The sequence below is a fragment of the Lynx canadensis genome, chromosome X (genome assembly GCF_007474595.2).
Source record: "Lynx canadensis isolate LIC74 chromosome X, mLynCan4.pri.v2, whole genome shotgun sequence".
NCBI classification, from domain to species: domain Eukaryota; kingdom Metazoa; phylum Chordata; class Mammalia; order Carnivora; family Felidae; genus Lynx; species Lynx canadensis.
Window position 1 is genome coordinate 635,967 of NC_044321.2, and position 25,668 is coordinate 661,634.

The 25,668-nt window shown below is 64.4% G+C and overlaps 2 protein-coding genes across 5 annotated transcripts in view; both read left to right on the forward strand.

The window, feature by feature from the left end:
• LOC115507873 (granulocyte-macrophage colony-stimulating factor receptor subunit alpha-like) overlaps positions 1–4,659 on the forward strand; it is a 39,050-nt gene extending 34,391 nt beyond the window's left edge. For 2 of the 4 annotated variants that reach the window (XM_032592258.1, XM_032592260.1), the window contains 4 exons: positions 1,349–1,484; positions 1,988–2,081; positions 2,954–3,035; positions 4,338–4,658. In XM_032592258.1, the coding sequence (XP_032448149.1) occupies positions 1,349–1,484; positions 1,988–2,081; positions 2,954–3,035; positions 4,338–4,415 (390 nt within the window). In that variant the 3' untranslated portion in view covers positions 4,416–4,658. Of the gene's footprint in view, positions 1–1,348; positions 1,485–1,987; positions 2,082–2,953; positions 3,036–4,337 lie in introns of those variants that run through there. The other 2 variants (XM_032592261.1, XM_032592262.1) reach the window with 2 other exon arrangements.
• A 6,208-nt stretch (positions 4,660–10,867) lies between these two features.
• LOC115507875 (interleukin-3 receptor subunit alpha-like) lies at positions 10,868–23,315 on the forward strand. Its single transcript, XM_030306401.1, has 7 exons — positions 10,868–11,076; positions 13,366–13,463; positions 16,178–16,296; positions 16,642–16,759; positions 21,176–21,308; positions 21,512–21,687; positions 22,774–23,315. Exons 2-7 carry the CDS (start codon positions 13,400–13,402, stop codon positions 22,872–22,874), a joined length of 711 nt encoding a protein of 236 aa, XP_030162261.1. The 5' UTR covers positions 10,868–11,076; positions 13,366–13,399; the 3' UTR covers positions 22,875–23,315.
• Positions 23,316–25,668: the final 2,353 nt, after the last annotated feature.

Here is a 25,668-nt window from a genome sequence, read left to right on the forward strand (position 1 = left end):
CTGGATCTCAGGGACCCTGCCCTGCCTGGATCTCAGTGGCCCTGACCCTCCTGGATCTCAGTGGTCCTATCCCTCCTGGATCTCAGGGACCCTGCCCTGCCTGGATCGCATCAGCCCTGCCCTGCCTGGATCTCAGTGGCCCTGCCCTGCCTGGATCTCAGGGGTCCTGCCCTGCCTGGAAATCAGCGGCTCTGCCCCTGCTGGATGTTAGACTCCTGGTCTCCAGAGCTGGGGAAGGATGCCGTCTGTGGTCTGAAGCCACGGGGCGTGTGGTCATTGGTCAGTGTTGCCGTCAGACGCTGGAACAGACATGAGCGCCCCCCACCCTCTCAAGGGCAGCAGCGACCCCCATCCCGCAGATGCTCTCCCATCCATCACCTGGGTTCCCGTGGGCCTCACCTGCTCCCGGGTGACACCCACCCCGCTGGCCAGATGCTGCCCCACGGACCACACTTGCAGTGCCCAGGACCAGGCTGAGGGCCACGTGCAGTCTCAAGGCGCCCCTGGGGGCCAGCCTCGGGGGCCAGGTGTCCGGTCTGGGACCCCTCGCCGCTCAGACGCCAGCTGAGATCCGGGGCACCACAGGCATTGGCCAGGCGGTGTGTGTGGCTCCCGCTGCCTGGGGGGCTCTCCTTGGGGGTGGGGGCATCCCTGCTGCCCCCCTCAGCGTCCGTCTGCAGAAGCAGGCCCGGCAGCTCCTGGGTCCTCGTCTGCCCTGCCCCCCGTTCCTGCCCCAGGGCCCTGCGGGTGGGGGGCCGGTAGCAGGGCTCCTTCAGAGCTCAGAAGGAACAGCGGGGTGTTTCAGCCGCGTGCACGGGAGATCAAGTGCGTTCCCCGCGCAGAGGACCGTCCAGATGGTGCCCTGGGGCTCAGGGTTGTGCACGCTCGGTCCCCGTGGCGCCAGGGAAAGGCAGGTGGGGACAGCGGACGCCTCCCGGCCAGCGGCTCCGATTCAGAGCCCGGCTGTGCCGCCAGAAAGCGAACGGGCCGACGGGGCTCCGCGGGGTCTGTGCGGAATCACCGCGGGCCGCGTCCCCAGGGCGCGAGGTCTCTGCCCGAGGTGTGGGTGCAGCTCAGAGAGCTGTGGGCGCCAGACGTGAAGCGGGGTCAACCTCGCCGGCGGGGGAGGCGGGGCCTTACCTCCCCGGCTTTGGCTGAGCGAGACTGACCAGACGGACGTGCGGAGTTGCGCCCGGACGCACGGGTGTCCCCGCGCGGGGTGTGCGGCCTGGTCCCTGCACGGACCCCGGAGCTCAGAGCCCAGGGGACCCCCCCCCCCCCCCCCCGGCCTGCTCCCCGACGCCCCTTCAGCAACGCCCCTCACGCACAGTCCCCTCCCGTCTCCAAGGTTTTCCAGAGGGGACAGGACCCCAACGTGTACCTGATGCCCAGTTCCGCCACCAGAGCCAAGAGCGCCTTCCGGGTGAGGGTGCGTTACATGTACAACCGCCTGTGGAGCGAATGGAGCCCCACGCAGCGGTTCGGTGAGTGGCCGAGGCCCCCCGCGCCGCGCAGGGACCCTTCCTTGGGGCCCCGGCTTGGCGTCCTCTGCCGTCTCGTCTCGGCACCGCTGCCGTGGGACCCAGGCCCCCCTGAGCGCATCTCGAGCCGTCACTGCCCTCTCACCTGTGACCCTCTTCCCATCAGGTCCCGTTCACGGGTCTCCGGGGCACCACGTGGACCTCTTTGGGGGTCCGGACACCCCGCGGCACCCTCTCCCGCGTCCCTAGGGGCCCCCTAGGAGGCCGTCCCCCTAGACTCAGCCACCTGAGCGAACCAACCTGCCCAGAGGGACATGGGGAACCCCACGAGGCCAGGGTCTGCATAAATGGCCCCCTCCAGGGGTCCCACAGGACTGTTCTGGGGGCGTGAGCCCAAAGTAGGCACCAGCTGGATGTCCATGCGCTCTGCAGGCTGGCAGTGCCCCCCCCCCACCGGAAGCGCCTGGTGTGTGCAAAGCTGACCATCTGCTTCTCTTCCCCGCCAGGCCTCCCGGAGCAGGATTTCAGCGGCGCCCTGGTGGGGCCCGTGGTGGCGACAGCGGCTTTGTCCTCGCTCGTCCTCATGTTCCTCTGCAAACGGTAAGCGCCCCCCACCCCCACCCCGGACTTTGCAGAAGGCCACGCGGCGCTGGCCGGGGAGCCTGGGGAATGGCCAGGGACCGCGAATCCAGGGGCCGCGAATCCAGAGTCCGCGAATCCAGACACCGGAGTGGAGTCGAAGTTGCTTAAGGCTGGGGAGGGGCGGGGGTCTCCTGCCGTCTCCGCCGCTGTCAGCGGCCCCACAGCCACCCACACTGGGATGTCGGAAGGACCCTCCCGTCCCACGTACCGCTGGACTGCGCGCTTCCAGGGGGTCCCAGCCAGAGTCCTCCGGGTCCAGACGCTGCGCTCCGAGGACGCCAAGGGGACAAAGCACCATTCGGGACGCCCCGTCCCCGTGTCCACGACTGGGGACTTGCTCACAGGGTCCGCGGTGAGGGAACCCTTCCTGGGGCCTCAATTAGGACGGTCCTCTCGCGGCGGACAGGGGCCGTGAGCCTCCGGGGGGGGGGGTGCAGTAGGCGGGTAACGACGCGTGCGCAGCTCTGGACAAGCCCAGGAGCAGGGGAGTCTCCAGGAGACCCCGGGGCTATGGGCGGATCGATGGGGGCGGGTCTTTCTGCCTCCCCGCGTGCTCCCCAGGACCCTCTGATACTCAAGGACCAAAATCAAAGTCCTGGGGCGTCTTGGGGACCTGGAGAGTCCGGGGGTCCTTATATACCTTGTGGTGCTTTAAAAGACGTGGGGTGGGGTGGGGGGGCACTTGGAGAGGATCTGAGGAGTCCTGCGCGCGTCTTCGCTGGTCCGGCAGGTGCGCACCAGGCCTGGCGGGTGTCCGTGGGCGCTGCGTTTCTCCAGGAAGAGACGCGCAGAGGCCGTGGGGCCCTTCACGGTGTGCGTCTCCCCGCCAGGTTCTCCGTGAGGCGCAAGCTGTTCCCTCCCATCCCGCAGGTGAAGAAGGAAATCGCCAAGGCCCTCATGCCCACCCCGGGGGTGAGTGACCCCTCCCTCTGCAGCCAGGAGGTGGGCGCGTCCCCTCCCGGCTGCCAGCTCCAGCTCCGTGTGAGGTCCCGGGAGTGGGGGCTGGGGTGTCTCTGGCGGTGGGCGGGGGGTCAGCGGAGGGGCCACGACCCTCCAGCACCCGAGGCCGTGCGCGTGGGCGCTCACCACGAAAGCCGAAATGCTGGGCGTTGGAGACGCACGGCCATCCGCCACCCCAGTCCCCGGGGGCGGGCGTGTGGCCTGTTTCCCTGCCACAAATCCGGGGCTGGTCCTTCGGTGCTGGTGGTTCCCCTCCTCGGGGGGAGCTTGTGGGCACCCGCAACCGCCCCCCCCCCCATTACCACACCTCCCGTCACAGGAGCAAAGACCCTACTTCCAGATCCAGCCGCCTTCGCGTCCTCATGCATCAGCCCAAGCGCTCCCCCTGAGGAGGCGGTCGGACACCCCCAAAACGCCCCGTCGGGGCGCCCCACCCCGCGGCTTCCGCGACCCAGGCTGCCCTCCCGGCGTGCTTAGGGTCCACGGAGAAACTTGGGGCGAGGCTACGGGGCTTGCAGTGCGCTCAGGTTTCCAGCGTGCTCCCTCCAGAGGCTCCAGGGCAGGGTCACTCCCTGTCCCTTAAATGGGGGGGGGGGAGGGCTCCCTGAGGCCCCCCGGCGGCCCCCAGCGTCCAGGCTGGACGGAGCCTGATCTCACAGGGGGCTGTGTCACCTGGTGGCAGCCGGGGGCACGGCAGCCTGCGGGGTCCCCAGGGGCGCCCGGGGCAGGCAGGGGGGACTTTGGGGGGCCTCCAGTGGTGTCTCCGGGCAAAAGGGAGGGCTTCCTGGGTGTCCGCTGGGGTGAGCGTCACAGTGACGCATGATTTCCATTTACGACAGGTTTGTGGAACCCTAAGTCACACGCCCCCCCCCCCCACCGCCCCTGTCACCTATTCCAAAGGCCCAAGGCAGGGGCATTGTGCCCCCCACCAGCTGCGTCTGGTTGCAGAGCGTTCTCATGACCCCCAAAGGAGAGCTTGTCCGCATTAAGCATCACCTCCATCGGATCCCAGGCCCCCCCGACCCTGTGGGCGCTCACGTCCACCTCGTGTGTCCAGATTTCCCTGTTTCGGGAGTTTTGTACCCTTGGGGTCTCGCGCCGAGGTCCTGTGTGTCCCGCTTCTGTCCCTGAGCATCGTGTCCTTTTCGCAGCCGAGCAATAGACCCCCCCCCCGCCCTGTTTGCACCTGCCGCCCTCGGGGCGTGGGAGGGTTCGGGGGTCTCGACCCTTGCCTTCTCTCTCTCTCTCTCTCAGGTCGCCTGGGAGGAGGGCCACCCCCCGCCGGGCCCCCAGGACCCCGAGGACGTGGTCACGCTGGAGGCAACGTGCTGATGGGCACGGGGACGAGGGGAGATGGTGCGTCCCGCCAGCGACCACTTCTGGCCCCGTGTGGTGTTAGTAAAATGTTAGATAAATAAAATAACATAAGAGAAGGAAAATAACAAGAGGAAACGTGATAGGATGGAATAAAATCATACAGGGCAAAGAATGAAATGAGATGACAAGACAAAACGTAAGAATAAAAGAATATAGCAGGTGGGGAAACGCCGAGCGTCCAATGGCAAACGAGCCTCCCGGCTTCTCGGGTTTTGCAAAGTGCCGGCCTGAACGCGTGTCCCCGTGCTGGTGAACCGGGGTTGCGCACGCGAGCCTGCGTCCTTCCAGACGCGCTCGGCCCGCCGTCCACACGCGGTGCGTGGCGAGGGTGCGGGGGCGTCATCGGGGGCCGTGGATGTGCGCCAGCAGCGGGGCCCGCGGTCGCCCACGCCAGGCCCCCGGGTCTCCGGACGACGGACGTGCGCCCACACGCGCCAGCCCAGGGCTCCGGGCCCAGGGCGAGGCGAGCAGGGTCCCGGCCGCACCCACGCAGACCGAGGCGACAGACGCGTCACCTCCGTGTTTCACAAGAGCTGCGGGCCTGATAAGCAAGGGTTTTCTTGAAAAACGTCCCTGGTTTGATCGGCCCGGGTAAGATGCACGGAAGCCAAGCGTGGGCCTCTTTCGAAAGGTTTCCAAACGCCCCAGAGACAGAGAACTTGGGCTCCGCGCACAGGAAGTGCGGGCCCATTATCTCCGCGGGCAGCTGGCACCGCGGCCCCCAGACCCCGTCCGGCACCGCCCAGGAGCCGCCCGGTCAAGGGGTCGTGGCCGATAAGCACCCACGGCCGCGAGGTTGCAGGACGGACCCCGCAAGGACCGCGGGGAGGACCTCGGAGCCCAAGGCAGAGCTCCCTGCTGGGAACGCGTGTTCTCGCTCTGCGGACGGAGGCTCTCTTACGGGGGAGTCTCCGCTGTATGCACACGGCTTGGGCCGAATGGCCAGCAGCTTGCAGAAGGGACGGTCACCTGCGTGCCCCCGTGGGTTGGGGCCCCACGGGATGGCCAGGCCCTGCTTGCTGAGACTGGGGGCTGCCATCGCGGGTCACAGTGGGGCAGGGGTGACTGATAACCGTCGGAGGGACGATAAGGAAGAGTGTTGTTATTTTAGGGGCATCCTGGGGTGGCCGGGACAAACGACCACACTGGGGGCCTCAAACCACAGGTTCATCCTCCCCCCAGCTGTGCACACCAGACATCTGAGATCCATGGGGGACAGGGTCACAGAGGTCGAGGCAGGGCAGGGCCGCGGAGATGCAGGAGGGGCAGGGCTGTTGAGATTCAGGAGGGGCAGAGGCATTGATATCCAGGAGGGGCAGGACCCCTGAGATCCAGGAGGGGAAGGACCCCTGAGATCCAGGCAGAGCAGGGCCACTGAGATCCAGGCAGGGCAGAGCCATTGAGATCTAGGTAGGGAAGGGCCCCTGAGATCCAGGCAGGGCCACTGAGATCCAGGCAGGACCGCTGAGATCCAGGCAGGGCAGGGCCGCTGAGATCCAGGGGGGGTAGGACCACTGAGGGGCAGGAGAGACAGGACCACTGAGATCCAGGAGGGGCAGGGCCACTGACATCCACTCAGGGCAGAGCCACTGAGATCCAAGCAGGGCAGGGCAACTGAGATCCAGGAGGGGCAGGGCCATTGAGATCCAGGCAGGGCAGGGCCCCTGAGATCCAGGGGAGGCAGGACCGCTGAGATCCAGGCAGGTTGGGCTGCTCAGTTCCAGGCGGGACAGGGCCCCGCTCCCTCCAGAGGCTCCAGGGGAGGGTCCTTCCTGCCTCTCCCAGCTTCTGGGGCTCCAGGCGCCCCTGGGCTCGTGGCCGCGTCCCGCCCGTGTATGCATCTGTCTTCACGCGGCTTCTCCTCTGTGTCTGTGTGTCCCCTCCTGTCTCTTAAAAGGACCCTAGTCATTGCAATCCGGGCCGCCCGACCCAGGATGGGCTCATCTCAGATCCTTCACTGATTCACACCTAAAAGACCCTGTCCAAGTAAGGTCCCCTTCACATGCTCCAAGGGACATAAATTTCGGGCAGCAGCATTCAACCCCCGGGAGGGACCCACGTCGCGAAGGCTGTGGGCGTCCGCGACCCCGCGTGCTGGCCCAGAGGGAACGCCCACTTCCCCGGAAGCAGCATCCCGAGGCGTCTCCGGGAGAATGCGTCCGCGGTCCAGTTTCTGCACAGACCGGGCGCCAGCCTCGGGGACGGGGGCAAGGTCGTCCCCAGGCAGCCGGCTGGCGTGTTCGAGCCGGGAGCACCCTCCCCTTCGGGGTCAGGGGGCGAGCGTTGGGCGGCTGTATTTTCAGCTGGGAAAGTTCAGCAGGGAATCCCCTCATCTCGGGGGAATCCGACCGACAGGGGTTGGGGTCGTGCCATGGGGCCCATGTGATGGGAGGGCGAGGCCAGCCTCTCGCCAGCCCCCGAAGGCCCCCAGGGACACAGGGCGACCTCAGCACTGAGCTCAGGTACCTGGGACACGCGTCACCTGTGCTCTTGCCCTGGGCTCTGGGAGGAGCGGGTTGTTCCCCACACCCTGTGCCAAGCACGGGAAGGACAGCTGCACGCTGGCCCCCACCTCTGCTGAGGCTCGGGGACCCCGGGCGGGAGCCCAGGGACCAGGACCCGCAGCCCCCCTCCTGCTTCTCCATGAGCTGCACCCGTCACCCCGCATCCCGGGCAAGGCTGGGGCCGTCACGAGTCCGACGGGGGGAGAGGGGGCCGAGCCCTCCGTCCCTAAGAGACCCTCACGGTGGCCCCTCGAATCCTGGACCCGGCTTCCTGCTGGTCTTGCTCAGACCAGAGCTCGGCCCCCCCCCCCCCAAATCGGGCCTTCTCACTTTGGAGGCAAGGAATCGGCAGGGAAGAATGGAGAGAATTCTCCGGGGCCCCCAAGAAGCAGGCTCCAGAAATGCTCCTCCGTACCAGGGGCCACTGTCGCTCCTGAGGCTGGGTCGGTGCCAACGGGGCCTGGGGCTGCCCCGGGGGGGACCTCACCTCCGCCCCCGGCACGGAACAGGTGCACGAGGACGGTCCAGATGCAGGCCCCCAGTTCACCGCGCAGCCCACCTGAATCCGAAGGACTAACGCATTCCGGGTTATGGCACCCCCAGACGGAAAGACAAAGGCTGGTCGCCTGAGTAAGTGCAGCGAGAGTATAGATATACGTCGGATATGTTAGTCCCAAGTAAACAGCACGGGAGACCAGGCTGGGCTCACGGAGAAGGTCTATTCTGGGGCTGGAGTTTCAGGGGCCGTGTGCACAGGGGACCCGGCTGGGCTCACGGAGAAGGTCTCTTCTGGGGCTGGAGCTTCAGGGTCCGTGTGCACAGGGGACCCGGCTGGGCTCACGGAGAAGGTCTATTCTGGGGCTGGAGTGTGCGTGGGTCGTGTGCACAGGGGACCCAGCTGGGCTCATGCAGAAGGTGTATTCTGGGGCCAAGGTGTGCAGGGCCATGTGCACAGGGGACCCGGCTGGGCTCACGGAGAAGGTCTCTTCTGGGGCTGGAGTTTCAGGGGCCGTGTGCACAGGGGACCCGGCTGGGCTCACGGAGAAGGTCTCTTCTGGGGCTGGAGCTTCAGGGTCCGTGTGCACAGGGGACCCGGCTGGGCTCACGGAGAAGGTCTATTCTGGGGCTGGAGTTTCAGGGGCCGTGTGCACAGGGGACCCGGCTGGGCTCACGGAGAAGGTCTCTTCTGGGGCTGGAGCTTCAGGGTCCGTGTGCACAGGGGACCCGGCTGGGCTCACGGAGAAGGTCTATTCTGGGGCCAAGGTGTGCAGGGCTGTGTGCACAGGGGGACCCGGCTGGGCTCACGGAGAAGGTCTATTCTGGGGCTGGAGTGTGCGTGGGTCGTGTGCACAGGGGACCCAGCTGGGCTCATGCAGAAGGTGTATTCTGGGGCCAAGGTGTGCAGGGCCATGTGCACAGGGGACCCGGCTGGGCTCACGGAGAAGGTCTCTTCTGGGGCTGGAGCTTCAGGGTCCGTGTGCACAGGGGACCCGGCTGGGCTCACGGAGAAGGTCTCTTCTGGGGCTGGAGCTTAAGGGTCCGTGTGCACAGGGGGACACGGCTGGGCTCACGGAGAAGGTCTCTTCTGGGGCTGGAGCTTAAGGGTCCGTGTGCACAGGGGACCCGGCTGGGCTCACGGAGAAGGTCTATTCTGGGGCTGGAGTGTGCGTGGGTCGTGTGCACAGGGGACCCAGCTGGGCTCATGCAGAAGGTGTATTCTGGGGCCAAGGTGTGCAGGGCCATGTGCACAGGGGACCCGGCTGGGCTCACGGAGAAGGTCTCTTCTGGGGCTGGAGCTTCAGGGTCCGTGTGCACAGGGGACCCGGCTGGGCTCACGGAGAAGGTCTCTTCTGGGGCTGGAGCTTCAGGGTCCGTGTGCACAGGGGACCCGGCTGGGCTCACGGAGAAGGTCTCTTCTGGGGCTGGAGCTTCAGGGTCCGTGTGCACAGGGGACCCGGCTGGGCGGAGAAGGTCTATCTGGGTCTCTCCAGTGCCAGCTGTGCCTCCTGCCTCACCCACCGTCTCCCCACTTTCTCTTCCCTGTTTCTGTCCTCTTTTCCTCTACCATCGAGACGCGCACACCCTGTCCCGGTTGGGGTGCCCCCCGTCACCCTCAGGACAAAAGCCCTCCCACTGGAGACCCCCCCCCCGGGGCTTGCCTTGCCTTGACGTTCCACTGTCTGAAATCCGGTTGTCTGGGCACGTGACGGCCTGGGGGACAGGACAGGTGAGCCAGCAGCCGGGGTCAGTGGCCGGGGCTCCAGCAGGAAGGTCCAGGCCTTCTGGAACCGGCCACGAAAGGGTCTGGCATTTGGCCGTGTTCTGGAGGGGCCGCCGCTCCCAACCTCGGTGCCGGGTCCTCGGACCCTCCAGTTTTCTCCCGGGTGACAGGGGACACGTGCGCAGGGGAGAGGGTGCCGGAGGAAAGAGAGAAGCGGCCGAAAACTCATCTCCAGGAGGGGAGCCACCCCGCAGGTGGTTGTGAGTCACTTTCCTGGTTCTGGCCACACCCTCCTCATCACAGAGCCCCCAGGAGCTGTGCATTGTCGCAGGGGGACGACCTGCCAAACCCGCCCTGCCCCCGGAGCCCTCGACATGTCCCCTTCTGCCCACGGAGGCGCTCCCTGTTTCCTCAGACCGCTCTGCTCCCCTGTCCCCACCCTGGCCTTCCCCGGCCACTCTCTGCCCCCTGGCCCTGGGATCTTGTGGAGATGAAGTCTAAGATCAAGTCCGAGATGCTGAGATCCAGGAGGGACAGGAGCACGGAGATCCAGGCGGGGAAGGGCCACTTAGATCCAGGCAGGACCCCTGAGATCCAGGCAGGGGAGGACCACTGAGACCCAGGCAGGGCAGGGCCGCTGAGATCCAGGCAGGGCAGGGCCACTGAGATCCAGGAGGGGCAGGGCCACTGAGACCCAGGCAGGGGAGGGTCGTGCTCCGTCCAGAGGCTTCAGGGGAGGGCCCTTCCTGCCTCTTGCAGCCTCCGGGGCTCCAGGCGTCCCTGGGCCTGTGGCTGCGTCCCTCCGGTCTGTGCCTCTGTCTTCACGGCGCTTCTCCTCTGTGTCTCTGTCTCCCCTCTTTGGTCTCTTGTCAAGACACCTGTCATTGGATTCACCCTCATCCAAGATGGGCTCCTCCCAGATCCTTCACTTACTTAGAAAAGACCCCTTTTCAGTGCACGGTCCCTGCAGGGGGGTCAGGCCGACTTCTGGTGACCCCTCCCGCGTCACAGGGTCCGGAGCCTGGGGAAGGCCGCATGTTGTCACGGCGGTGAGCGGGGTGAAGGGAAGGGGCTGGTCGGGCTCAGTCCAGGCGCCGCTGGGCCCGGGGCCATCTCGATCCCAGCTGCACAGGCAGCTGGGGTCCGTTTGCCGTCTGGAGGGTGCGGTTGACCCCATAAGCCCCGGGCAGCGGCCTGACCAGGGGACCCGGAGCCCCAACAGGGACGGCGTCAGAGGGCACGAGGGAGTTTCCAGCGGGACCTGCAGGAAAGCCGGCCAGAAGCCACTGGCCCGGCCATCCAGAAGCCGCACAGGAAGCTGCCCCCGCCGGCCTGGACGCTTAGGAGCAATTAGGATTGTCACAAAGAGGAAGGAGAGCAGGAAAACAGCAGTTTTGAAAGAAAGAGGGTCATTCCTGGGAAAGCGGCTGACACATTCCTGACGCAGCGGCTGCCCCGGGCTTTAAGGCAGAGACACAGGCACAGAGCGGCCGCGCCGTCGGAGGGAGGGGGTCCTCGGGCAGGCCCCGACCACGCCCACCGTGCCCGGGTCTGGCCTCTGGGGTGGGGCCCCTGGCGGGGACTGTAAAGTCCCCGAGAAGCAAGCGACAGCCAGCTTTGGGCTTTGGTTTCTATTTGGGGACACTTCCTCCGAGGCGAGGAAGGAGTGGAGGCGAGGAAGGAGTGACGAGTGAGGAGCCCGCGGTCCGGGGGGGGGGGGGGGGGGCGCCCAGGCCGGCTGCCGCCTCCCGCTCGCGCACTTTCTCCGCGTCCCCGGGGAACAACCGGCGCGCAGGCTGGGACGCACGCGGACCTTCTCCGCGTCCCAGGGAACATCGCGAGCGCAGGCTGCACGAGGGACCCCAGGCAGGCGGCGGGTCTGCGACGGCAGGTAAGGATGCTGGACACCGCGCGAGCGGCTGTCACGTCCACTGGGGAATGTGCTAGAATTCACTTGCGCCACTGGGGGTGGCTTGGTCCCCGCGTGCAGCCCAGCCCAGCCGGGAGGGCCTGGGGGCTCGCATCCCAGGTTCCTGGGCGTCCCCCCCCCCCGGGGGACTCCACGCGCCCTGGAGGGATTGTTACCACGAATCCCTCCCGGAGGGGCAACGCGTGCAGAGTGTGGTCCGTCCACACAGGGGAACACTACTGGGCCACGAAAAGCAGCAAAGCTGTGACCGCTGCATAGACCTGAGCACTTCATCCTCACGGACAGAAGCAGGCCCACGAGACCCCACGGAGTGCCATCCCGTTTATAAAAATTGTGTGCAACAGGGGCGCCGGGAGGCTCAGTCGGTTGAGCGTCCGACTTGGGCTCAGGTCATGATCTCCCAGTTCGTGGGTTCAACCCCTGCATCAGGCTCTGCTCGGACAGCTCGGAGCCTGGAGCCTGCTTCCCATTCTGTGTCTGCCTGTCTCTCTGCGCCTCCCCTGCTCACTCTGTCTCTCTCTCTCTCTCTCTATTAGTTCTGGGGCCGGGCATCCGAGTGAGAGCTCGTGGGGCGGGGTCTCCTTTGGGGGGGCCTGGAACATTCCGGAGCCACATAGATGTGGTGACTGTGCCATTTGGCCCCCTGCTTGCATTTTGATGGGGATTCGCCTGCAGAAAAATATTAATGAATAGATCCACTTGAAAGACCACCACGGACGCCCGCGTGTCCCGTGTGGTGACTGAGGTCCTGCGGGCCACGGAGCCACGAGATGGGGACGCCGGGCTGTGTCTGGGGAGGCCCCGGTCCCGCCCTGGGGCGCTCAGCGCTGGCCCCTCCTGTGGGGGGGGCCCGTGGGCGCCACCCGCGACCCCCGCACAGTCACGTCCCCGCGGGCACCGCCTGTCCCACTGGGCGTAGCCCGGAGCGCCCCACGTCCGCGGGAACCTCAGCCCCAGGTCGCCCTTGCGCCCACGGGTTCGAAAGCCCCATCGTTCCGTCCTCTGCGTTTCCCGCACCCACGTTTTGTGAACGTCGCATTGAAGTCTGGCTCACGGTGAATAGGGTTGGGGGGCCCCTGCTACACACGGAGCCTGATGCCTTCCTCTCTTCACCCGAATCCCTGTGTCACTAACGGGCTACATCCCTGTATTACAGAGCCACTGCAATCCCTGTATTACAAACCAACTATAATCCCTGTATTACAAAGTCGCTACAATCCCTGTATTACAGACCCGCTACAATCCCTGTATTACACACCCGCTACAATCCCTGTATTACACACCCGCTACAATCCCTGTATTACAAACCAACTATAATCCCCGTATCACCAACTATAATCCCCGTATCACCAACTACAATCCCTGTATCACTAACCTGCTACAATCCCTGTATTACAAACCCACTACAATCCCTCTATTACTAACCCAGAGGCAATCGTGGCTCCTACCATCCCCCTCTCCTGGGGGGGGGGTCTCTCGGGCGTTGAGACGGGAGAACTGCGAGAGAGAGAGAGAGAGGCTCGGGAGACGAGCTGAAACCCTTGGGTGGGGTCCCTGTTGGGTCCTGTGACGGGGGCTGTGAATGCCCGGCCCAGGTGGCGGGGTCGGCGGCCCCAGCTCTTCCATCCCGGCAGAGATTTTCTGGAGGGGTTTAACCGGGTGGCACGTTTCGCGGGCGACTCTCTGCGGGGCACAGAGCGCCGGCCGCCAGGGCGCGCGTGACGGGATGGGGCGCGCGTGACGAGACGGGGCGCGCGCGCGCGCGGGTCGGTAGGGAGAGCGGGAGGCCCCGGCCACGCAGGTGCGGGCCCCGGAGGGCCAGGTGGGCGCGCGGGCTTTGTGGCGACCCTGGCGGCCGTGGCCAGCAGTCCCGGCTGGGGCGTCGGGGGGCGGGCAGCCTCCAGTTCCCGTAACCCTGTCGGCCCGGGAACCGGGTGTGTGTTGACTTCGTATCTTAATTGCACTTCCTTCCCCCGCTCTGCCCCGAGGCGATTCCCGGCCGGTGGGCCAGGCGGGAGCCAGGAGCGGGCTCCGGGCTCGGGGGTGGGGGTGGGGGTCTCTGCCGGTCGGCGGACGCACACACACACCCCCACCCAGGGCTGGCCCCACGCGTGCACACGCAGGAGACGCGCGCAGGGGTGCGCCCACGCAGACCCGCCGGAGCCTTCCCTCCCTCCGTGCGCCCTGCGCCCGCGGTGCCCCGGGCTCGCCGCCCCGCACGGCGCGCGCTGAGGGTCCCTTCTCTTCCAGTGCGCGCCCTCGGGGACGCGGGAGCCGGAGCGCCATGGCCTTCCTGTGGCTGGCCTTGTGTGTCACGCCCGCGTGCTGTCTGCTGCACAAGGACGAAGGTGAGGCGGAAACCCACGAGCGCTGTGCGCGTCTGTCCAGGTGTTTGCGGCTCCGTGGCTTTGCTGGGGGGGGGGGGGGATGGGGGAGGGGGCAAGACGGAGGGAGGGGGACAGAGGGGGGAGAGGGGGTGGGAGGGGAAGGAGGGGGAGAGGGACTGGGGGGAGGAGAGGGGGCAGGAGGGCAGAGGGGGTTGGAGGAGGGGGGTCCAGGGTTCAGGAAAGGACAGGGAGACTCAATAGTGACCCAAGGGAACGCAGGGCCGTCTGCCTGCAGGCCGGGCGCCATCCGGAAGGTTCCGAGGACGCAGGGGGCGCGAGAGAGGGCCCAGGCGCCTCTTTCCCGGCGCTCGCAGAGGTGGGCGGGGCTCCGGGCCGCCAGTGTCTCACTTCTGCAGGAGCACCTCCCTGTCCCCACCTGGGCCGTTTTATCAGTCGGGGCGCTGTGAGCAGCGGGGGGGGGGGGGGGGGGACAGCCACAACATTTCATAACCCGTTAGACGTTCACTCCTTCCTCTAACGCGAGTGAGATTCACATGCTTTGTGGGGACGGAGAGGAAGGCGGCTTATTTCTCAAGAGGTCTGGGGACCAGAGGCTCAGATCCAGGAGTGGCAGGGCCGCTGAGATCCAGGCAGGCAGGGCCCCTGAGACCCAGGAGGGGCAGGACCCCCAAGATCGAGGCAGCACCACCGAGGAGGTGTTGAAATCACATGCCTTGCCCCGTTCTAGCCTTAAGTAGAAGTGGTTAGTCTTTCACCAGTGAGTCTGAATTAGCTGCAACATTTTCATAGATTTATCGGGGTAAGGAAATTTTCTTCCATTCCTGGTTTGCTTAGATATCTTAATCCCAAATGGGTTTTAAATTCAGTCATTTTTTTTGTTTCCTGCTTTTATGGAGATTATTAGTTTTCTGTGAATGGGGTGAATTCTATTCACGGTTAAAAGAACCTTGTATTCCCGGAGTAAGTCTCTTGGGTCGTGTGGTATTACCGGGTTTATGTATTTGTGGATTTTATTGACTAAGGGATTTCTATATTTATAAGGGGTACTGGCCTTGAGTTTGCTTTTATCTTATATTTCTTAATTTTTTTTTAATTTTTTTTTCAACGTTTATTTATTTTTGGGACAGAGAGAGACAGAGCGTGAACGGGGGAGGGGCAGAGAGAGAGGGAGACACAGAATCGGAAACAGGCTCCAGGCTCTGAGCCATCAGCCCAGAGCCCGACGCGGGGCTCGAACCCACGGACCGCGAGATCGTGACCTGGCTGAAGTCGGACGCTTAACCTACTGCGCCACCCAGGCGCCCCTTATATTTCTTAATTTTTAAGTTTATTTCTTTATTTAGAGAGAGAGGGATAGGACGAGCAGGGGAGGGGAAGAAAGAGAATCCCAAGCAGCCTTCCGTCGCTCGGCACAGAGCCAGACGCAGCGCTCGAACTTACGAACCCTGAGATCAGACCCGAGCCGAAAACAAGACGCGTCACGGACTGAGCCACCCAGGCGCCCCTCGCGTTTCCTTTCCATATCTCCGATTTTGATGTTGGGATGACGATGGCTTCCGAAAACGAAGTCGCAAGATATTTCCCATCGTTTCCTTTCTTTTTTGAAAGTTTGTGCACAGGATACTATTTCTTCCTTAAATATCGGATCCGTTATAGATATTGATGTTATTCATAAACACCACGTAAAGTATGATAAAGATCTGCTAAAATTAAGATTCATTCCTTCATTTTTCAAACCCGTTTTAATGACGTTCGATGTTGACCTGGTAGAACTCAGCGTAAATTTGGAGGCATAAGAATGTTAAAAATTAACATTTTCCGGGGCACGTGGGTGGCTCGGTCGGTTCAGCGTCTGACTTCGGCTCAGCTCACGATCTCGCGGTCCGTGGGTTCGAGCCCCGCGTCAGGCTCTGGGCTGATGGCTCAGAGCCTGGAGCCTGTTTCCGATTCTGTGTCTCCCTCTCTCTCTGCCCCTCCCCCGTTCATGCTCTGTCTCTCTCTGTCCCAAAAATAAATAAACGTTGAAAAAAAAAATTAAAAAAAAAAAAAGTTTTTAAGAATTACATTTTCAACTTAGAAAGAATTTCCCTTGGTGCATTTTCTTATTATTTTTTCAACTGTTTATTTATTTCTGAGACGAGAGAGAGACAGAGAGAAGGAGAGAAAATCCAAAGCAGGTTCCGCGTTGTAAGCACAGACCTGATACGGGGCTGGAAGTCAGGAACGGTGCGATCATGACCTGAGCCGAGTTCAAGAGTCAGACGCTGAAGTGACTGAGCCACCCAGGCGCCCTTTGGGGTTTTTTTGTTTCTTGTTTTAATTGTTAAGGAGTAAATTATCCTTATACGTCGCGAGAACCCCAAGCCGGAAAGCTAGGTGTTTGCGTGGGTTGGTTTTGCTGATGAAACGAAGGTCGTTGATCTTGATCAGCAATCATCATACTCACAGGCCGTAAACGAGCTGGACGTTTATGAAAGTCATGTCCTGTGGGACCTGTGGGACCTTCAAAGGGACCCCAGAGAAAACCTCACCAAGTATCTGATGGGCGTCCGGGTCTCAGCGGCAGAGAGGGAGACGGGGACACAGAATGTGAAGCAGGCTCCAGGCTCCGAGCTGTCAGCCCAGGGCCCCACACGGGGCTCGACCCCACGGACCATGAGTCCTCAGCGGCGGGACCTCTTGTGGCCTCAGGCGACCCTGTGTCCACGTTTCAGATCCCGAGCCGCCGATTAAGAACCTGCGAATGCAGCCGGAGACGAGAAGGTTGACCTGGGACCTCAGCGGAAACGTGTCTGACATCGGCTGTTTCATCAACTCGAGGCTGATCACTAAGGTAGGCTCGTCCCCCGACCTCGGCACCGGGCGTCCTCCGGGGACCCGAGAGCCACCGCCCGGCCCTGGTGTCGCAGACCTGGGGGTTCTCCTGCGGGCTGGGCTGGGGGATGGGGTGGGGGGTCCCCGCCAGGTACCGTCGCCCCGGGGCCCGCGTCTGGGGGTCTGCGACTCGGCCGTGCTGAGACCCCACGACAGGCACCGCCCGTCCCGCCTCGTGCAGAAGCCCGTGCACGCACGTGGCCGGGATTTCCGAGAAGGTCGCGCGGGAGCCCGAGGGCGCATGGCTCAGGGCGGGGTTTTGACGCCCTGGGCGACAGGCCCCGACGTGACGCGCTCCCCGTAGGCCGTGGACAAGCGTTACTGCCAGTTCCGCGTACTTCCCTCGTGTCAGGTGACGAATTTCACGGTCGCCTCCACCGGAGACCCGCCGTTCTCCGCGGGGATCCTGTACCCCAGGCCAGGTGAGGGCAGCGGGGTTCGGCACGGAAGGGGTCTCTGCGGGGAGTGGCGACAAAAGGACGCGACCCCGGGGCGGGGGGGGGGGGCGGCGGTCCACGCACGCGGAAGGAGGTCGTCCGCCGGAGCTTCTGGAAGCGAACTGGGCAAATGAGGACACGGGGATGGTGGGCAGGGCTGAGGCCAGGAGGGGAGGGGCGCGAGGCGATCGGGGGACCAGGTGGGCCCGGGGCCTTGGGGACGAGGGTCCCGTGTCCCGAGCGCATGCGTGGTGACCTGCGTTTCAGAGAGAGCTCGGCTGTTTTTAAGAGGCGCTTGATGGGGAGAAACGGAGTCCAGCCGTGGGGGTACACTGAGGCAAGCCAGGGGGAAACTGAGTCAAGCCACGGGGGGTAAACTGAGGCAAGCCAGTGGGGGAAACTGAGGCAAGCCACAGGGGGAAACTAAGTCAAGCCACGAGGGAAACTGAGGCAAACCACGGTGGGAAAGTGAGTCAAGCCAGGGGGGGAAAGTGAGGCAAGTCATGGGGGGAAACTGAGTCAAGCCACGGGGGAAACTGAGTCAAGCCACGGGGGGAAACGGAGGCAAGCCACAGGTGGAAACTGAGGCAAGCCATGAGGGGAAACTGAGCCAAGCCATTGGGGGGAAACTGAGCCAAGCCACAGGGGGAAACTGAATCAAGCCACGAGGTGAAACTGTGGCAAGCCAGTGGGGGAAACCGAGTCAAGCCACGGGGGGAAACCGAGTCAAGCCACAGGGGTAAACCGAGTCAAGCCACAGGGCGTAAACTGAGTCAAGCCACAGGGGGAACCGAGTCAAGCCACGGGGGGAACTGAGTCAAGCCACAAGGGGTAAACTGAGTCAAGCCACAGGGGGTAAACTGAGTCAAGCCACGAGGGGAAAGTGAGTCAAGCCACGGGGGTAAACCGAGTCAAGCCACGGGGATAAACTGAGTCAAGCCACGGGGGTAAACTGAGTCAAGCCACGGGGGAAACTGAGTCAAGCCACGGGGGGTAAACCGAGTCAAGCCACGGGGCAAACTGAGTCAAGCCACGGGGGGAACCGAGTCAAGCCACGGGGGGTAAACTGAGTCAAGCCACGGGGGTAAACTGAGTCAAGCCCCGGGGGCAAACTGAGTCAAGCCACGGGGGGTAAACCGAGTCAAGCCACGGGCGAACTGAGTCAAGCCACGGGGGGAACCGAGTCAAGCCACGGGGGGTAACTGAGTCAAGCCACGGGGGAAACCGAGTCAAGCCACGGGGGTAAACTGAGTCAAGCCACGGGGGGTAAACTGAGTCAAGCCCCGGGGGGTAAACCGAGTCAAGCCACGGGGCAAACTGAGTCAAGCCACGGGGGGGAACCGAGTCAAGCCACGGGGGGTAAACTGAGTCAAGCCACGGGGCAAACTGAGTCAAGCCACGGGGGGTAAACTGAGTCAAGCCACGGGGCGAACTGAGTCAAGCCACGGGGGGAAACCGAGTCAAGCCACGGGGGGTAAACTGAGTCAAGCCACGGGGGTAAACTGAGTCAAGCCCCGGGGGGTAAACTGAGTCAAGCCACGGGGGGTAAACCGAGTCAAGCCACGGGGCAAACTGAGTCAAGCCACGGGGGGAACCGAGTCAAGCCACGGGGGGTAAACTGAGTCAAGCCACGGGGGAAACTGAGTCAAGCCACAGGGGGGAAACTGAGTCAAGCCACGGGGGGTAAACTGAGTCAAGCCACGGGGCAAACTGAGTCAAGCCCCGGGGGAAACCGAGTCAAGCCCCGGGGGAAACCGAGTCAAGCCCCGGGGGAAACTGAGTGAAGCCACGGGGGGTAAACTGAGTGAAGCCACGGAGCAAACTGAGTCAAGCCACGGGGGGAACTGAGTCAAGCCACAAGGGGTAAACTGAGTCAAGCCACGGGGGAAACTGAGTCAAGCCACGGGGGAAACTGAGGCAAGCCACGGGGGGTAAACCGAGTCAAGCCACGGGGCAAACTGAGTCAAGCCACGGGGGGTAAACTGAGTCAAGCCACGGGGGGTAAACTGAGTCAAGCCACGGAGGGTAAACTGAGTCAAGCCACGGGGCGAACTGAGTCAAGCCACGGGGGGAACCGAGTCAAGCCACGGGGGGTAAACCGAGTCAAGCCACGGGGGGTAAACTGAGTCAAGCCATGGGGCAAACTGAGTCAAGCCACGGGGGGAACTGAGTCAAGCCACAGGGGGTAAACTGAGTCAAGCCACGGGGGTAAATTGAGTCAAGCCACGGGGGTAAACTGAGTCAAGCCACGGGGGTAAACTGAGTCAAGCCACGGGGGAAACTGAGTCAAGCCACAGGGGGGAAACTGAGTCAAGCCACGGGGGGTAAACTGAGTGAAGCCATGGAGCAAACTGAGTCAAGCCACGGGGGGAACCGAGTCAAGCCACGGGGGGTAAACTGAGTCAAGCCACGGGGGGTAAACCGAGTCAAGCCACGGGGCAAACTGAGTCAAGCCACGGGGGGAACCGAGTCAAGCCACGGGGGGTAAACTGAGTCAAGCCACGGGGCGAACCGAGTCAAGCCACGGGGGGTAAACCGAGTCAAGCCACGGGGGGTAAACTGAGTCAAGCCACGGGGCAAACTGAGTCAAGCCACGGGGGGAACCGAGTCAAGCCACGGGGGGAACTGAGTCAAGCCACAAGGGGTAAACTGAGTCAAGCCACAGGGGGAAACTGAATCAAGCCACGAGGTGAAACTGTGGCAAGCCAGTGGGGGAAACCGAGTCAAGCCACGGGGGGAAACCGAGTCAAGCCACAGGGGTAAACCGAGTCAAGCCACAGGGCGTAAACTGAGTCAAGCCACGGGGGGAACCGAGTCAAGCCACGGGGGGAACTGAGTCAAGCCACAAGGGGTAAACTGAGTCAAGCCACAGGGGGTAAACTGAGTCAAGCCACGAGGGGAAAGTGAGTCAAGCCACGGGGGTAAACCGAGTCAAGCCACGGGGATAAACTGAGTCAAGCCACGGGGGTAAACTGAGTCAAGCCCCGGGGGGTAAACTGAGTCAAGCCACGGGGGGTAAACCGAGTCAAGCCACGGGGCAAACTGAGTCAAGCCACGGGGGGAACCGAGTCAAGCCACGGGGGGTAAACTGAGTCAAGCCACGGGGGTAAACTGAGTCAAGCCCCGGGGGGTAAACTGAGTCAAGCCACGGGGGGTAAACCGAGTCAAGCCACGGGGCAAACTGAGTCAAGCCACGGGGGGGAAACCGAGTCAAGCCACGGGGGGTAAACTGAGTCAAGCCACGGGGGGAAACTGAGTCAAGCCACGGGGGGTAAACTGAGTCAAGCCACGGGGCGAACTGAGTCAAGCCACGGGGGGAACCGAGTCAAGCCACGGGGGGTAAACTGAGTCAAGCCCCGGGGGGTAAACTGAGTCAAGCCCCGGGGGGTAAACTGAGTCAAGCCCCGGGGGGTAAACCGAGTCAAGCCACGGGGCAAACTGAGTCAAGCCACGGGGGGAACCGAGTCAAGCCACGGGGGGTAAACTGAGTCAAGCCACGGGGGAAACTGAGTCAAGCCACGGGGGGTAAACTGAGTCAAGCCACGGGGCGAACTGAGTCAAGCCACGGGGGGAACCGAGTCAAGCCACGGGGGGAACCGAGTCAAGCCACGGGGGGTAAACTGAGTCAAGCCCCGGGGGGGCAAACCGAGTCAAGCCCCGGGGGGAACCGAGTCAAGCCACGGGGGGTAAACTGAGTCAAGCCACGGGGGGAACCGAGTCAAGCCACGGGGGGTAAACTGAGTCAAGCCACGGGGGAAACCGAGTCAAGCCACAGGGGGGAAACTGAGTCAAGCCACGGGGGGTAAACCGAGTCAAGCCACGGGGGAAACTGAGTCAAGCCACGGGGGGAACCGAGTCAAGCCACGGGGGGTAAACTGAGTCAAGCCACGGGGGGTAAACTGAGTCAAGCCCCGGGGGGTAAACTGAGTCAAGCCACGGGGGGTAAACCGAGTCAAGCCACGGGGCAAACTGAGTCAAGCCACGGGGGGAACCGAGTCAAGCCACGGGGGGGTAAACTGAGTCAAGCCCCGGGGGTAAAACCGAGTCAAGCCACGGGGGTAAACTGAGTCAAGCCACGGGGGGAACCGAGTCAAGCCACGGGGGGTAAACTGAGTCAAGCCACGGGGGAAACTGAGTCAAGCCACAGGGGGGAAACTGAGTCAAGCCACGGGGGGTAAACTGAGTCAAGCCACGGGGCAAACCGAGTCAAGCCCCGGGGGAAACCGAGTCAAGCCCCGGGGGAAACCGAGTCAAGCCCCGGGGGGAAACTGAGGCCAGCCGGGCAGGACGCGTCCGTCCGCGTGTGTTGCTGCAAGTGTGTGTGAATTCGCCGGGGCCTGCACACGCTGGCGCCCGTGCTCACGGGGACGTGCTTTTGTGTCCCGCCCTTTGCAAGCGCAGAGGGCCACCCTGAGGCGGCCGCGCAGCGTCTGGGCTGCTGGGTGCACGACGTGGACTTCCTGACGTGCAGCTGGGAGGCGGGCCGCGCGGCCCCCGGTGACGTCCAGTATCGCCTGTACCGGCAGGACCTCAAGTAGGCGCGGCCGCAGGCGCGGCAGGCTGTCTCGACCGGGCGCCGGGGCCCCTGGGGGGACAGCGGCGTCCCGGGCCGTGCCAGGCTTGGGAGGGGGGCGCTGGGTCACTCACGGCTGGCGGCCCCTGCTGTGCTGGGCGGGGGGCGGGGGGCGGGGGGCGGGCGGTGCTGGGTCATTGCTGAGTGCCCGCTGGTGGCCGCAGGACCTACGAGGAGGAGGAGTGTCCCCGGTACGGGGTGGACGATCGGGGGACACACATCCGGTGTCATTTCGACGACGTGTCCGGGCTCGGGGAACACGTCCAGTTCCTGGTGAAGGGCACCGGCAAGGGCGCGAGGATCCCCTGCTCCGACCTCACTGTGGAACTAGCAGGAATCGGTGAGTCCTGGCGGGGGTGGGGGGAGGGACGGGCTCCCAGGCGCCACCTGCTGACCTGGGGGAGGGGGGCGCGGGGGACACGCTCCAGGGCCGCACCTGCTGACGGCCGGAGCTCCAGCAGCCCTAAGGAGACACCCTAACCCTAACCCTAAGGAGACACCGCAGGCGGCCGGCTCGAGTGACACGGTAGTTTCTCAGGGTTCTGGGGGCGCATGTGGGTCCCGGGGGCGACCGTCCTCCTGGCTTGGGGACCCCTCCTCGCCGGGACCTCGCACGGGGCACAGACAAAGGGAGCCATGTGGTCTTCGTGGGAAGCCAGGAAAGCATCCCGGGGGGCCCCACCTTCATGACGTCACCTAAGCCTAATCGCCTCCCCAGGGGGTCACCTTCTTGGGGGGGCGGGGGTCAGGGCACGCGATGGCACGTGTTCCCGCCACGAGTCTGGGGGGCTCGGTATCGTGCCCGCGGCGCCCGCCGAGGCCCTGTGTCCACCCTCCTGCGGGTTCGGGGCGCGCGGACCCCACCTTAGCAGAGCTGTCTCGCGGTTCGTTCCCTTAAAGCGGACCCCTCTCCGCACGGTGGCCCCTGCCAGCCCCGAGAAGCGCGGGGTCACGTGGCGGCCGGGTGCAGTGAGCCGCCGCTTGAGCTGAGACGGGGGTTCAGAGGGGACAAGGCAGGCCTCCTACTGGAAAAGCCTTTTCCTGCGCCCGCGGACTCCCTCCCCTGGGGCCGAGACGCTGTGTTGCGTCCGCACGGGTCGGACGCTGCTCCCTCGCGGGTGTTTGCGCACCGCGTGCAAGGCCTCGTGCGACGCCACGCACGCCGCCCCCGCCCCCGCCCCCCGTGTCCACCGCGCGGCTCCCGGCACCGGCGGGCAGGGAGCGCGCTGGGCTGGTCCGTGCGTGTGTGAGCGCCCGGCGGGGACGCGCGCCGCTGGGAACGCGCCTGGCCTCAGGCTCCGCCGACGACGCACCAGGACCTCACTGGCGCGAGTTCCAAGAGGCCGGTTGTCCTGCGCAAACTTCGGGCCACCCCCCGGCGCCTGCGAAGGCGCCTCATGTGGAAACGGGGTCTTTGCACGTGCAGTAAGGCAGCCCCCACCCAATCCAATACGGGGAGGAGACGCAGAGGCCCACGCCGGGACGGAGGAGAAGGCCAGGAGAGGAGGAAGGCACAGCGACAGGTGACGTGTGTCCAGCCCAGGGACGCCCAGCCTCCCCAGCAGCCGCCCGCAGTGGGAAAGGGGCCGCGAACAGAGTCTCCCTGTGAGCCTCCACCAGGAACCAGCCCTGGGGACACGCGGACTTCAGATTTCTGGCCTCCAGACCTGGAAGAGGACACATTTCTACGGCCCAAGCCACCAGTTTGTGGGACTTTGCTGTGGCAGCCGTGGGGAATTCGTGCCATACCATTGGGAGCGATTTCCGGATGGCACCAGGAGACCAAGAACCCAAGCCTGGGGCCACGGACAGCGACGTCTCTGGGCGTGGACTGGCCAGGTCCGGCCCGCAGGTGCGGCCGTCTCAGAGTATCAGAGACATCGCCCGTTGACACGGACAATCGGGTCCGGGGGAGGGGGGGGCACTGTTGGTCCCCAGCTGCTGCCTTAACAAACGATCCCAAACCACCAGGCTTGGAGCATCCGAGTCTGAGATCCAGGCAGGGCAGGACCCCTGAGATCCAGGCAGGGCAGGGCCGCCGAGATCCAGGAGGGGCAGGGCCACTGAGATCCAGGCAGGGCAGGGCCGCTGAGATCCAGGAGGGGCAGGGCCAGTGACATCCAGGCAGGGCAGGGCCGCTGAGATCCAGGAGGGGCAGGGCCACTGAGATCCAGGAGGAGTAGGACCACTGAGATCCAGGCAGGGCAGGGCCGCTGAGATCCAGGCAGGGCAGGGCCACTGAGATCCAGGCAGGGCAGGGCCACTGAGATCCAGGCAGGGCAGGGCCACTGAGATCCAGGAGGGGCAGGACCACTGAGATCCAGGCAGGGCAGGGCCGCTGAGATCCAGGCAGGGCAGGGCCACTGAGATCCAGGCAGGGCAGGACCACTGAGATCCAGGCAGGGCAGGGCCACTGAGATCCAGGCAGGGCAGGGCCACTGAGATCCAGGCAGGGAAGGGCCGCCGAGATCCAGGCAGGGAAGGGCCACTGAGATCCAGGCAGGGCAGGGCCACTGAGATCCAGGAGGGGCAGGGCCACTGAGATCCAGGCAGGGCAGGGCCACTGAGATCCAGGAGGGGCAGGGCCACTGAGATCCAGGCAGGGCAGGGCCGCTGAGATCCAGGTAGGGAAGGGCCACTGAGATCCAGGCAGGGCAGGACCACTGAGATCCAGGCAGGGCAGGGCCACTGAGATCCAGGCAGGGCAGGGCCACTGAGATCCAGGCAGGGAGGGCCGCCGAGATCCAGGCAGGGAAGGGCCACTGAGATCCAGGCAGGGCAGGGCCACTGAGATCCAGGCAGGGCAGGGCCCCTGAGATCCAGGCAGGGCAGGGCCTCTGAGATCCAGGCAGGGCAGGGCCACTGAGATCCAGGCAGGGCAGGGCCCCTGAGACCCAGGCAGGGCAGGGCCGCTGAGATCCAGGCGGGGCAGGGCCACTGAGATCCAGGCGGGGCAGGGCCACTGAGATCCAGGCAGGGAAGGGCCACTGAGATCCAGGCAGGGAAGGGCCACTGAGATCCAGGAGGGGCAGGGCCACTGAGATCCAGGAGGGGCAGGGCCACTGAGATCCAGGAGGGGCAGGGCCACTGAGATCCAGGAGGGGCAGGACCGCTGAGATCCAGGCAGGGCAGGGCCACTGAGATCCAGGAGGGGCAGGACCGCTGAGATCCAGGCAGGGCAGGGCCGCTGAGATCCAGGCGGGGCAGGGCCACTGAGATCCAGGCAGGGCAGGGCCACTGAGATCCAGGCAGGGAAGGGCCGCCGAGATCCAGGCAGGGAAGGGCCACTGAGATCCAGGCAGGGCAGGGCCACTGAGATCCAGGCAGGGCAGGGCCACTGAGATCCAGGCGGGGCAGGGCCGCTGAGATCCAGTCAGGGCAGGGCCTCTGAGATCCAGGAGGGGCAGGGCCTCTGAGATCCAGGCAGGGCAGGGCCCCTGAGATCCAGGAGGGGCAGGGCCACTGAGATCCAGGCAGGGCAGGGCCTCTGAGATCCAGGAGGGGCAGGGCCGCCGAGATCCAGGAGGGGCAGGGCCACTGAATTCCAGGTAGGACCACTGAGATCCAGGCAGGGAAGGATCACTGAGATCCAGGTAGGTCAGGACCACTGAGATCCAGGAGGGGCAGGGCAACGGAGATCCAGGCAGGGCTGTGCCCCCTCCTGAGGCTCCAGAGGAGGGTCCTTCCTGCCTCTTCCAGCTTCTGGGGCTCCAGGCGTCCCTGGGCTCGTGGCCGCGTCCCTCCCGTGTCTGCGTCCGTCTTCCTGGGGCTTCCCCTCTGTGTCTGTGTCTCCTGTTCTGACTTTTATAGGGACAGTCGTCATCGGATTTAGGGCCACCGTGATGCAGAAGGACGTCGTCCCAGAACCTTCACTTATGGCACCTGCAAAGACACTATTTATTTGAGAGAGAGAGAGAGAGAGAGAGAGCAAACAGGGGAGGGACAGAGAGAGAGGGAGACACAGAATCCGAACCAGGCTCCAGGCTCCAAGCTGTCAGCACAGGGCCCGACGCGGGGCTCGAACCCCCGAACCGGGAGATGATGACCTGAGCCAAAGTCGGGTGTTTAACTCACTGAGCCACCCAGGCGCCCCTGCAGAGCTCCTTAGAAGTTAAGTCGCATTTCGGCCCGGCCCTTCCTGCCCCGCGGGGCCCCGGGCCCGCACGTGACCCTGCACGTGGGTGCTCTGTAGTGACCGAGCCTTTCAGCCCCTGAGCAGGTGCCACACGAGTGCTTGGCCGGAAGCCGTAGGGGCTGGTGAGTAACCCGGCTCCCTCCCCCTGGGCTGGGGGGCTCCTACCAGGTGCGTTCCTTCGTCTGC

What these genes read in the sequence shown, in the direction of transcription:
- LOC115507875 (XM_030306401.1), top strand. Translation starts at nt 13,400, where the DNA reads ATGGCCTTCCTGTGGCTGGCCTTGTGTGTCACGCCCGCGTGCTGTCTG. An exon ending in ACTCGAGGCTGATCACTAAG is followed by an intron (nt 16,297 to 16,641) that starts GTAGGCTCGTCC and finishes CGCTCCCCGTAG; the next exon opens with GCCGTGGACAAGCGTTACTG. An exon ending in CTGTACCGGCAGGACCTCAA is followed by an intron (nt 21,309 to 21,511) that starts GTAGGCGCGGCC and finishes TGGTGGCCGCAG; the next exon opens with GACCTACGAGGAGGAGGAGT.